General features: G+C 37.6%; 1 protein-coding gene across 1 annotated transcript; it reads right to left on the bottom strand.

The window, feature by feature from the left end:
• Window positions 1–7,238: 7,238 nt before the first annotated feature.
• Window positions 7,239–12,914, bottom strand: upk3b (uroplakin 3b). Its single transcript, XM_036579846.1, has 6 exons — window positions 12,712–12,914; window positions 10,465–10,626; window positions 9,608–9,839; window positions 9,311–9,393; window positions 9,104–9,227; window positions 7,239–7,851 (listed from the first exon to the last, which is right to left on the bottom strand). The coding sequence occupies exons 1-6, from the start codon at window positions 12,770–12,772 to the stop codon at window positions 7,617–7,619; spliced, it is 897 nt and encodes a 298-aa protein (XP_036435739.1). The 5' UTR covers window positions 12,773–12,914; the 3' UTR covers window positions 7,239–7,616.
• Between the last annotated feature and the right edge of the window lie 275 nt (window positions 12,915–13,189).

Below are 13,189 nucleotides of genomic sequence, written 5' to 3'. Positions count from 1 at the left end.
AATAAAGCTGTAGAAAAAAAGGAACTCAAAACAACCCATGCAAGACGATCAAAACTGCCAACATCAGATAAACAGCACTTGAAGATTTCATGGTTGAGAAAGAGGAGAAAATCAAGCTCCACTCTTACTTGAGATCTAAATAAAACACTGGTGTTTCTGTCCATCCTTCCACTGTGAGAAGACAACTCAATACTGTGAGTCTGAAAGGATGTATAGCTGTCAGGAAGTCATTACTGAAAAAAGAAAATAGACAAAAAAAAAACAAACAATTGTCCTTTCCACTAGGACAATTAAATTTGACATCAAACACCAAAACTAGATATCTGTGGAGTAAGGTTTTATGAACTTTTAACTGAGATTGTTTGGATTGTGAGATGCAGACAACGCAACCAACTTTAGATGTGTGGAAAAATATTCCTGCAGCATTCTGAAAAACTGAAAGCAAGTCTACTAAAAAGAATGGAAGATGGAAGGCAAAAGGTGGACATACTACACAGTGAAAAATTAAAATATTATGTTTAGAAGTTGAGGCTTGTGTGTAATAGCAAGCTGCTAACATCTAACAAACGCCTGGAACTGGGTCTTAACAGAACTTTAGGCTTGTAGCTCAATAGCTATAAGGCTAGGCTAGGCCCTGCTATATGCTGTGACAATACACCTCACAGGCAAGTAGACACACCTCCTTGTCCTGATTGGCTGAATATTGATGGTCCACTTCATTTGCTTTTTCTTGCTGTACACAGAGCTTGAGGCAGCCACAAGCTGAGACAGGTTTTTTCTCTTTGAACATATATTTTATTGACAGCTGAGGAGAACTTTGACCAAAGCTACAGTGACTTAAAAACTGTTTAGTCTGTTTATATTGCTTTTGCCTTTTTTAAAAATCTGATTTGCCTAATTGTCAAAATAATGAGCAGATTACTCGACTGCTAATATAATCGTTAACGGCAGGCCTAAGATACGTAAATAGGACCTGAGCTGGGATACATGCTCCTTTGTGGGTTCCTTTGAAATAAAAGGGGTCCTTTCATGAGTAATCCCTGTTGTGGTTGTCTGTCTGTGTGTGGGCTTGGGTGAGTCACTGGCTCAGGAATACAGCTGAGAGCCTCTACCTATAGAGTGGTCGCCAAGGGAGCTGATATGGCAGCCTATGTGGGCTTTTCCATGACTCATTGGTCTATCAGATGAGGTCAGAGAAAGAAACTCAGCCCTTAAATTGCAGTGGACCCCAAGTTCCAGGAAATGTTGTATTTCTGAGCACGCTTTCTAAGAATCGTTTCACAGTTTTTCAGACAACCCACTTTTCGGTGTACATAGTCTAGCATTGCAAAGCTCTTCCTTCAAGCTTTATAGCAAACCAAGTGTCACCACCTTGTCAAGCTAATATCACAGAATGTACCTATAAATCAAGCTGGCAAGTTGAAGGTAAAACGAACTGTGTGTAGTCTATAAAGAAGGTAATTGGTTCAATATTTTTCCAATATTACAACATGGTAAACTATTCAATATTCTAACTTCCAATTCTTTGTTTAAATAGGATAACACTACACTGATGTTGAATTCTGTGTATAGGCTAAGCAAATGACACATGTTAATGATTTTACATTGTGTAAAAATTTCATGATGAATGGAGGAATTCCATTCTCCAAAACCATTTGAAAGAAAAACCTCTTTTCATTAATCTACATTAAAATAGCCCTGCCTACTAACTGAGGCCCAATGGTTAAAAAGCGCAGTCAAATAATTGAGCCATCAAAAAACTTGAGACAAACTTAAAGTTTGGTGACAATGAGACAGCAGTGTAAATATATTAGACTCTCACCCACCACACATTCTACTGGGGTATAATTCTACTCCAGGTAAAAATGATCATTTGTGACCATGCTTTTTGCATTTGAATCTTGACATGCCCAATAGAAAACTGTCCCATAAGGATTTTTTTCTTTGTAGTATCTAGGTAGACACAGCAAAGCAAGCTCTACCATTGGTTAGGTCTTCAGGAGCTGGACATAAGATTCTAGACCTTCTGGAAGTTCTAGATACGTGACTGACTGTGAATTTGAGCCATGGTCTAACCAGGTTTCAGGTAGTTGTTAGAAATAAAAAAACAGTGGCAGCTCTACTGCTACATACAAGGTTAAATACATGTTAATGTCTGTTGCAAACGTCAAATAAAAATGTACAAAAAAGTTCATGTACAACAGTGTTTGTTTCATGCTACAATACTATGGAAATCACATAGGGGTGCTAGCAGAAATTGGCATTATCATAAAGGAGGGTTTTAGCTCTAATAGTCAGGCATCAGAGCATTTTTCCATGTACATTTGGTCCTGAGAGTCGAAATTGTGTCAGCCTGTTCGTAAATACTCTTTCAGCACGTGTTTGAGGCCCATTCCTCCGGCTAGCCACTTTCTCTTCTGTCATTGTTACAGAAGGTTTCAGATTCTACCATAAAAATTTACATCCGGTTTTGAAAGGCCGAGGAAAAGTTGCTCAATGGTTAGTAAATCGGGGCAAATGTGTAATCCACCACACCAATATCTTCACCCATTTTTTGTGTGATTTCTCAAATGCATATGCATGAGGGAGTGAAACTGAGTTTCCAGGCACTACACATTTAAGCCCATGCACCAGTTTAATGCATAAAACACAGAGCTGGAAGAGTTGCTTAAAAAATGTATTGTTACAGATTACTGATAAGGCCTACCTTTTAAAAAATTTAATCTGTAACCTAATCCAAATACAGATTAATAATACAGATCAATAAACAATTACTTTTGGATTATATGCCTTTTTAAAGTCATACAATCAGATAAATACCAGAGAAACCCAATTTCAGCAGTCCGACCTCCTAACAAAAGATAAACAGAAATGCACGGCATATAGATGATGTATAATAGTCTGAGCTTTGTGTGCGATGTGCACATCCATTGGAAAAAGTTAATTAGATAACAAAGATAACAAAACTGCACTCACAGAATGACATGGATTTCATCTGGACCTTTCAGTTGATCAGTCTATCCAGATATGTGTTCTGTGTTCTCAACTGTGTTATACTGTTCTCAGTCTCAGTTTCATGTTCTGCGACATGCAGAAAGCTTTTCATTCCTACTACTTTAATGTACCTCTAATCTCACTGTCTTTCTCTATAACTGCAACAGAAAACAGTTACCTTTTTTTTGTATGCTGGTTATGTAACGTCGTTGCATGTATTCTGTTACCACCCAAATCTGCAGTGTCCGATTAAAAAAAAACTTGGTACATTGTCCATGCGTACAGTATAGTACAGTATGTGTTATGTGATATAATATAGTATGGTTATAGTGTTGTTTTGGTATTGAGCATTGTGATACTACACTTGGTGTATGTATCTAAGTATAAAGAATAACTATGTCTTTCTTCTATGCCCACATTTTAAAAAGAATCACTGTGCGGTTTTGTGTTGGGTAGCTAATCGTTTTCGTGGGTGAATTTGTTTCTTAGCTTTAATTAGCTAAAGTTATCTAAATAGACCAGGGTCTTGGAGGGCCAATGTCCAGCACTATTTGGAGATTCCCCTTCTTAAACACACCCACTAAACCTAGCATTTAACAGATGCTTACCAAGCCAAACTTTTATAACACACTTCTATTACCTAAGGAAAGCTCTATAAGTTTGCATTGAAGTCCCTGTAGTTAATCAATAATAAGCCTTGGTATGTAATAAGCCTGGAATGTTAATGGATTATTAAATCAGGTGTGTTTAAGCAGGAAAACCACCAAACTGTGCTGGACACCAGCCCTCCAGTACTGGAATTGAGGGACCCTGAAATAGGCTAACAGAAGTGGTATGGCTGCTACTGCCTTTAAACACAGTGGTAATGACACTGAAGAAGCTCTGGGCCACTAAAATAACCAGAATGCTCTGAATGCCAATGTTAGTTTAAGTGGTTTACCATGGATGGAGAAAGGAACTGGAAAATGTTCTAGGATCCTTTACTTCAAGCGAAGCGGAGGTGTTTAATTTCCAAAAACGAATGTTTTTTTTGTTGGGTAGCTTATTGTTTTTTTTTGTTGTTGTGGTTGTTGTTGTTGTTCTGGTGGAGTTGCTCCTTAACTTTGAATTAGCTAAGGATATCTTAGTAGGCTAATAGAAGGGGTACAGCTGCTGCTGCCATTGAATACAGCAGTAATCACACTGAAGGAGCTCTGGGCCTCTAAAATAACCAGAATGCTCTGAATACCAATGTTAGTTTAATTGCTTTTCCATGGATGGAGAAAGGAACTGGAAAATGTTCTAGGAGCCTTTACTTCAGGCGAAGTAGAGGTGCTTAATTTCCACAAAAGAAAGTTAATGGCACAGTATCTTAATCGCTGATTGCAAAATTATACAGGGTTAAAATGCTAAACATAAAGACTGTTTGAAACATCCCATCCCTACACTAAAATGTATGTCAGTTTGGTTTATGCATTTATGCATTGATGATGAATGTGCTGAGTTTGTTTTGATGGATTTGTTTTCGGCTCAGAGCCGGATACATTTTTCTCTAAAAACAGGTCTGTTTCTGTGCATGTCCCGCATACTAATTTGGCTCAGCTTGCCTACTGTGAGCATCTGTGAGCATCTGACTACTGCTAATCAAGCATTCACCTAGTTAGACAAACATGATTACATCACTTACAGTGTCGAGATGCAGCCTGTTCCTTAAACGTTTCAGTGATTCAGTGACTCTTTCTAGGCTGTAATCATATCCAACACAGTTTAAATTATGACAGTTATATCCGTGAGTGCTTTAAGAATGACAGTTGTCTTCTGTGACAAGGTAGTCCAGAATTTAAAGCTTGACTTCTTCTGCTGTCTCTTTAGTGATAGTGCTCTAATAAGTCTTCACAAAACAGCAGTTGTTACAGTCAGACCTTTGACCCATATGTTTATTAATCAGTTATTAATCATAAAGCAAATTATCTCCGATTTTTCTAAATTTTCATATAATTAATTCATTCAGATATCATCAAAGTCGTTCGGAGTGGTTTAGTGTGACGCGCTCTGTTCTAGAGAAACTTACTGAGTCAAACTTGTTCACAGTGGAGGTGATAGGAACCTACGGAGCCCTGCTGGTAACATCCCCTATAAATAAAAATAATGCGTGGCCATGACATATTAACGCATGGAAATGAGTTCCTAATGCATGGCAATCACTTAGTAAGGCGTGGGAATGAGATAATTAAGTCATGACCCTGACTTAGTAAGGCATGGGAACGAGGTCATGCCTTATTAAGTTGTGGCCATGCATTAGGATCTCATTCCCATGCCTTACTAAGTCGTGGCCACAATGTCATTATCGTGTTCCCATACCTTACTAAGTCATTTTATTTATACAGGGTGTTACCAGCGGGGCTCCACAGGAACCAGACGTCTAAAGAGTTTAACGCCTTTCAAAGCTGCCTTACAGAAAGTTACATGAAATTGTTTCAGATACATCGTCTGATGCCTGAGACATTGTTTTATGATAGTTTTGAGATTTTCTTTAAAGCACATTAATGGCGGTGATATAAATGCAGGGTGCTGTGAGGCAAAATAGTCCTCGTAGAAAACATGTTTTTCAGATTTACCAGTTTTGTACCATTCTTAACATTACATATAAAAACTCATATAAAAAGACAGGCGTAGGTCCACTGGTTGTTTTGGATAGTGTATAAAATGTCTATATTTGTGTTATAGACATTGTGACCCCTGGTTCCTATCACCACCACCGTAAAGAAATCTGAGTCAGTAATTGTCCTTACAATGAACCATTTCACATCAAACCACTCTGAATGACTTTATTTAATCTCAACGATTGAGTTTTTAAACAGTGTACTAATATGGTTCAAGTACATGTGAATCTGTCCTTCTGCTCAAACCGACCAGTATCAGCCATGAATGCCTCACAGAGTGAAATGAGGTGTGTTAAAGCAAGGAAAACTGTACACTGCACAGATACATCTCTCTCAAGCACTGAACATGATTCTGTCTGATATAGAAGATAATCTTTCACTGTATTTCTCACAGATCCTTCTGGTAATCCTGAAGGCACGTGTGATTGAGCTTTATGTCAAGCAGCTCCACCTAGTGAGCATCACGATTCATTACACATTAATTGCAGTACACACTTAAGATGGTTCTTCAAGGGTTCTTTAGCAGAGGCAATGGTTCTATTAAGAAGCATGAGTTCTATATGGATGCATTTCATGTTTAAATGGTTCTTTGCATGGTGAAATGGTTCTTCAGAATGATGGAGAATGTGTTGTGTATGTTCTATATAGCATCATAAAGAGTCCTGCTATTGTTACGGCTTCAAGCTTGTAACAATAGAAGAACCCTTTTTGGTGCTTTATAGAACTACTTTGAAAATACAACATACTTTCCTTCACATCTCCTTTGATTATGATGAGCAAGGCCCTTTATTACAATTAACTCAGAAAGAGAAAATGAGCACTCATTTCATTGTTCAGTTTCTCAACGTTTCTTACGACCAACAATACTGAAATGTAAACCTGTCTGAATAATTACATTTGAATTGGATTTGTACATGATTACACTGCAGAACTTAAGCAGTGGAAAGACAAACTTACAATATACAGGTCATTATTTTTGTATGCGTCTGATGTATTTCAGCTTTGGTCATTTTCCATCTCAGTGAAACTGAATGAACTCAACTTTATTCTCTTGCACTGCAGGCTGTTTTAGCCAATGTCTGCCTTTTCAGCCTGGCCCCAATACCACTCCCGCTAAAGTACTTCTTTCTATTTGGTTATGCACAGAACAAGACGAGTGGCAGGCAGCTGGCTCTGAATTAAAGGAGTAGTTCAATCAAAATGCTAATGTGGCTAAGAAGTAAGGGTGGGTAAAAATATGGCAAAAATGTAACTTATAACATTTGATGTGTATCAAATGAGGATTAAAAACAAGCTGGAATGTACAAAATGCACAAGCAAAACAGCAGTGGCACATTAAAGAAAAGTTATGAAATCTATAAGTACAATATTGTCTTTCATGGTCATTCATCATTTGTTAAACATTTCAGAAGCAACGGAAGAGAAAATCAAACAATCAGTAAAAATAACTTCTAACTAAAATCTAAGATAAGAGCATAATAGGCTGATTATCCAATGACCTGCTACACTGTACTGTTACCATACAGCATGTCCATTTCTAGAAATAAGCAGTATAAGACATCAGAATGGGGCCCTGCGTATATATTTTATTCGCTTTTTTTATTAATATTGATAGGTAAGGTGTGCCCCCTCACCAATCCTTTGAGTGGGATGTCGCTTAGGACCCCAATAGCCAATGTACAGGCTCTCTGTAAATGGCCTTAATCTTTTTATGATACATGTATTTGTACAGTGTTCTACAAGTACTGATAATACACAGGATGTATTTTAAAATATATATACAGTGTAATGACAAAATGTATCATGATAACAGTAACATATTCTCATATTGCCCACCTCTGTGAAGAATGAATGAAGCCTATGAAACATGTCATACTGCTGGTTTTCCCTGTCCTACTTCCATGCTTCCATTTGCTGTTAGCCACATTAGCATTTGATCAAAAAAATCCTTTAGCTGGCTTGATGTAGAGTTCTTTTTGCTCATATTTTCTGCATCTTGATGATGTCCTGAGAAGCAGGATTAACAGCAGTGGTGGCTGAAGACTTCGGCAAGGTGTCTGCTGTGGTGTACTTCCTTTCTCTCTCGTAGGCGGGGTTGTCGTACGGGGAGGGGTCCTTCAGGTGGTGTGTGTCATAGCGGGGAATGCGGAATGATCCCATCACTGAACCAAGTCTTTGTGAACCAGGTCTTTGTTCTTTGCCATTACCGCCACAACTAGAAGAGAAAAATTTCTGTCATTACATTATAATAGCATTATGCCACAACACTGGTGCAGGCAAAACTATGATACTGCACAGTAAGTCTGTCTTATTAGCCCTTAGACTTGAGGTACTGTTGTTTTGATATACTATTTAAAAATGTTATTACATCGTTCCATATTTAATTGTGTTTACATTTCTTCAGCATTCAATATCTGCTGAATAATGTCAAATGCCGAAAATCTGAAAATTACGGGGTTTTTTTTCCACAAAACAAAACAAGAATAACTTTATCAAATTCAAATCAACAAAAAATATCATCTACTTTCCCAAGCTTGCTTCAAAAGGGCATTTGAGCATGCTTTGATCATTTGAGTCTTTGACCATTACATCCTGACACATTTGGGAAATTTGACAACATTGCTGTTAATGAATGAAAGCTACTATGGGCCAGCTGTCATTATCCAAATGAAAACATATACTAACTGGTCCTTAATAACATTCATAGCCATGTTAGCCACAGTGTTTGGTTGGGCAATGCAATTGAAGTAGTGGTGTGTTAGAACAAATAATGTCTAATTATTACCTCAATAAATCCACAATTCTGCATTGCTGCTGTAAAAAATGTGTCTACAAAATTGTAACTTTACTGAAGAAGGTCAAATGTGCTTAAAGCTGCACTGTGCACTGTGTTAAAACTGAAAAAGTAGCATTACTGAGTCAGGAGAAAGAACACGCAAAATTATTGTGTATGTGCGCTGTTGAGTCACCCAGTAAAGCCTGAAATAATAATTTAAAAGTCAGAGGCACCGAGTCGGATTTTGTGGGACTTTTTCGTTCCACGTCATACCTCTTTGCATATTAATGTCAGATGCACAGGCTCAAAAGCAAGGTGCAGCTTGGTGTGTAAGTCTCAAATGCAATATTAACATTATACTGATGAAGATATGATGACAACAGTAGATAATTCACTTGCATCCTCAGAATGTCCTTCACTAAGTTTTGACTGAGTTTTCTTTGAATACTATTTCAACAGACTCTCAATCATCAGATTCATCCCCTTGGGGAAGGGGTCCGAAGCACAACCAATATTGCATGCAATTACACTTTTTCACCAGAGGGATCCAAATCCCCAAATCTTACAATCCTGTAGCTTTAATTTAACATGATTTTATTACTGTAAGTAATTTTATTGGTCCACTGGCATTTTCAAAAAGTTTTTCATGTGACAGCAGCGATACATAATTCAAACGCAGTGATTCACCTACCAGCACAGTGCTAGGATGATGATGAGCAAAAGCAGAGCCATAGCAACACATAGAATTGTTGTGATGACGACCATGGCACCGGACCGCCCAGCAAAACTGTCACTGATACTGCCAGGGTCTTTTGCTGAGGGAACAGAGATGTTGAGTTAAATTATTAAAAGAATAGTCAGGAATAAAAAACACACTGTGGCACTGATGATTTCTTACAGGTGTAGAGAGTAATGTTGTTAGACCACTTTGTCTCTGCAAGAAGCGTCTTGCTAGCTGGATCAACAAGAAGATACTTGAAACTGCAAAGCCACAACAGATCACTGTCAACAGCAATAGTAAGAACAATCATAAAATTCTCATATAATAGAGACTAAATAGCTTTAACAAGCAAACATTACATTACACCTCTCTCTTTCTGGAATTAAACAGGAAACCTGTAAGAACTGCTGTATTCAGATATTTTTCAAATATTACAGAAATCAACTTGCTACATGTTAACACGTTACATGGTACCTTGCAGTTGACCCCTGAGGTAATACTCCATTGCAGTTGGTGGTAACGCAATTGCCATCCGCTCCGACTCTGAAGTAGCTGCCAGTAGAGGAGGAGGGGCAGGGAAAATCTCCCTGAAGACCAGCTTTGGTCAGAAAGTAATTCTTAGGGTTGCTGCCACCGAAAGCCGACTGGTACGGGGACTTGCTGAGAAAATCTGTGCTGGTTTTGTCCGTGTTGAAATTGTTGACTCCTATGACCACGATGGAATGGTTTAAAGGACAATAAAGGAGTATTTCAAGACACTAACATTGCATGGAAGCAAATGGAGATCACTTAGCACAGTGTTTCCCAACCTTGGTCCTGCACCTTTTAGTGCTTTCCCTGCTTTAACACACCCACTTCAGTTCAGTAAGGGATTGTTAATGAATTGATCTGTTGATTCAGTTATGTTGGAAGCAAAGCAGTGGGCCTCCAGGACCAAGGATGAGGAAACACTAGCAAGATAGCAAGATGCTGTTTGTATAAAACACTGGAAAAAGGGGTGCATTAAACTAATTTCACATGAATAGAATATATTACCACCAGTAATGGGCAAAACTGAGTGAACTGAGAAGCTAACCTATGTTGATGTAATATAGTTTGTAATATAGTCCATGTGGAAATGATGTACACATTTGAATTTGTCTTTGAAAAACTGATGTGAATGCATTATTTTTTCAGCGATAGTCTACCAAGGTTGAGTCATAATCGGATGGCTTTAACAAGGTGTTTCATGAATGTTTCAAAATGATGGACATACTTTGATCTAAATTTGCATCGTTGTTACATTTTGGTTAACTTTGTTTAACAATTAATTCCAGAGAAAACATAGTCACCTGTGTCCACTGCAGAAACCAACCATACTTCGCATGTGTTGGAGGTACAATTCAAACCTGTGAGGTTACCAAAGCAACAACTTGGCGGATTAAGGATCACAGAGTTGGTGGTGATTCTCGCCGCCAAGTTCGGTGCAACGTCTGGAACGCAGTCACTTGTGTCTGTTGAATGAAATGAATATAATTAAGGCTTTGCCATTGTTATCCTATTAGTCAATGTTATAGTTAAGACTTGTTTAGCCCTTGGAAGTCACTGGCAATGACAAACGCATAGTGTAATTTGATATAAATTATTTCTCATGTGTAGCTCATTGAAACAAGCACAGAAATTTTGGGGAAAGTGCTTTAATCCATGTCAAATTAGGGTTGTTGTTGTATATGTAGTCTCGTAAAACATCCTTTACAATTGTGCTGTCTCAGCTGTCGACACTGTAATGGGAAGACGTCAGAGCTGTCGATACAGAATGTTAATCGAATGTAAACGTAATTCCTAACAGAACAAACTACAATTAATAATGTAAATGTTTTTGTATGCAAAAGTTTTGCTAATTTTTTAAGTGAAAATAAGCTAACACATCCTCTACAGGCAACAAATGTAAATATAGCATTTTTCTGCATTTTTTGTGCACAAATTTTACTTTTTTGCTAAGCCGAACACGTTGGAAAAAATAGGACATAAATTTCAAAATGTGCTATAACTTTTGCACAGGCTATATTTTATGTTTTTTCTCCCTTATATGTTAATATCAGCAAATAAACAGTAATCATGCATTAAAACATGTGTTCTCTGTATATGAGAATATGTTAACTCATTTTCACATACCAAAAACTTTTGCATACGGTTGTACAATGAATGTAAACGTAATTTATCTTTAGTCATATAATCACATTGAAAGAATATAACAATAATAATAACTCTTGACTTTTAAAGGTTAAATACTGTAACTATCACATTCCACCTGTTTCATCTGCACCTGCTGAGGCATCTGCTCATTGCGCAATGAGAACAAAGCCGCTATGTGGATGTGATCCACTGTGAAGTATGAGAATACAAGTCTAGTCTTGCCTGTGAGTTTCTGTCAGCGTACCATTATAACGGCTTCTCCCTGGGCGAGCGTGAGTAGAGAGTGCGGTTTGACAGATAGTTTTCCACTCCGTTTTATAATTTACAGTTAGGCGTAATCCATAGTTAGACCTAATCAGCTCTCGATTCTCAACTGATCGATTGCCTTCACATCGCAGGTGTCCTTGTTTTAATGAAAATTGCAGGTTTAATAGGATGTCAAGGGAAGTTATGATGAAGGGAGGACAAAATTAGCTGGCATTTTGCCAGACTGAATTCTTTCCTTGGCAGTACTCAAACAGGTGTACGAATAAATTGGACACAACAAGCTAGAACAGAGCCTGTGCATGCCAAGTGATGACTCAAAACTAAAACTAGAACTTCAGAATCTGTTATCTTTAACTGCTTATGCAAATGCTGCTTTCTTGAGAATAGCCTACTGTTCAAAAACATATGTTGACCGTTACTGTGTAGCACTGTAGGCTTATTACATATATTATGCTAGAGCTGTGAGGTATTTCAATGATTGGCTACATCTAAAAAGGAGCATTCAATGGTTCTTAGCAGAAGAACCACCTCTATTTGTCCCTAAAGAGCCTTTCAGTGGATGGTTCTTTAAAATATCCATTATAAAACTAAATGAACCCTTTACTTTTAAAAATAAAACTGTCCAAAAAAGGGCTCTTTTTGGAGGAAGAACATCTATGGGTTCCCTCAGGAAACTTTCAATGCATGCTCTTTAAAACATCAATAAACTACTCCACTCGCAAAAATAAAGGAGCCAAAAATGGTTCTTTGGACAAGAAGAACAAGTTTTGGTTCTCTAAAGAACAGTGGATGTTTCTGTTGAAACCACTTAGCTGAGAGGTTCTGTAAGGAACTAAAAGTGGCATCATTCTACAGAACACTTTTAGGCACCTTTATTTTTTAGTGTTGTAATGACAGGTAAGATGTTCTAAATGCGCTAAATGCAAATGAAAAGAATTTGGAAAAAATGTTCAGATGTAAAGTGTCATTGAAAAAACATTCCAAGTTATGTATTAGTTTGACTTTTTTGGCTAGATATGTTGAATAAGCCAAAAGTATAAGCACACAAGCCCAGACACAGGATGCTAATGCTAATATGTTCATTTAGAGGCCTAAAGACACAAAATATATCAGCTAATTAAAGAAAAAACACTTACTTTGTGCTTGGATCCCAACAGACAGCAGACTTATAAAGCACAACACTATGTAGGCTTCCATTTTGGAGTCTAGTATCAAGAGCACAATATGTTCCTTTCTAATAAAACGCTGTGTGGATGAAACCTGGCAGGTTTTGCCACTTAAAAGTGTCCCAGACAAATATCATCCCACCCCTTATAGAGCTGAATGCAGCAGTCAAAGGGAGTGGAATTCACTCAGTGTGTGTGTGTGTGTGTGCACTGCTATTGGAAACCGGGAGGTGCTCCTAACAAATCAAATGACAAATCAAAGGCTGGTTTAGCTGCTATTGTGTTGCAAGACTATTTTCTACCTACTTCATATTATGTAGACACACTAACAGACCATAAACTTGTAACACTGAAGAATCACTTTCTATATCATCCAAAGAGAACTTGTTTTGAACCGTGTGAACTAGATATTTGACACCAGTGTGGAAAATAATCTATGACTGGGCTA

Source organism: Colossoma macropomum, unplaced genomic scaffold (assembly GCF_904425465.1).
Source record: "Colossoma macropomum unplaced genomic scaffold, Colossoma_macropomum, whole genome shotgun sequence".
Taxonomy (NCBI): domain Eukaryota; kingdom Metazoa; phylum Chordata; class Actinopteri; order Characiformes; family Serrasalmidae; genus Colossoma; species Colossoma macropomum.
This window is presented reverse-complemented; position numbering and strand designations above follow the sequence as displayed.

What these genes read in the sequence shown, in the direction of transcription:
- upk3b (XM_036579846.1), bottom strand. Translation starts at nt 12,772, where the DNA reads ATGGAAGCCTACATAGTGTTGTGCTTTATAAGTCTGCTGTCTGTTGGG. An exon ending in TGTTGGGATCCAAGCACAAA is followed by an intron (nt 10,627 to 12,711) that starts GTAAGTGTTTTT and finishes TTCATTCAACAG; the next exon opens with ACACAAGTGACTGCGTTCCA. An exon ending in CAACATTACTCTCTACACCT is followed by an intron (nt 9,228 to 9,310) that starts GTAAGAAATCAT and finishes CTGTTCCCTCAG; the next exon opens with CAAAAGACCCTGGCAGTATC.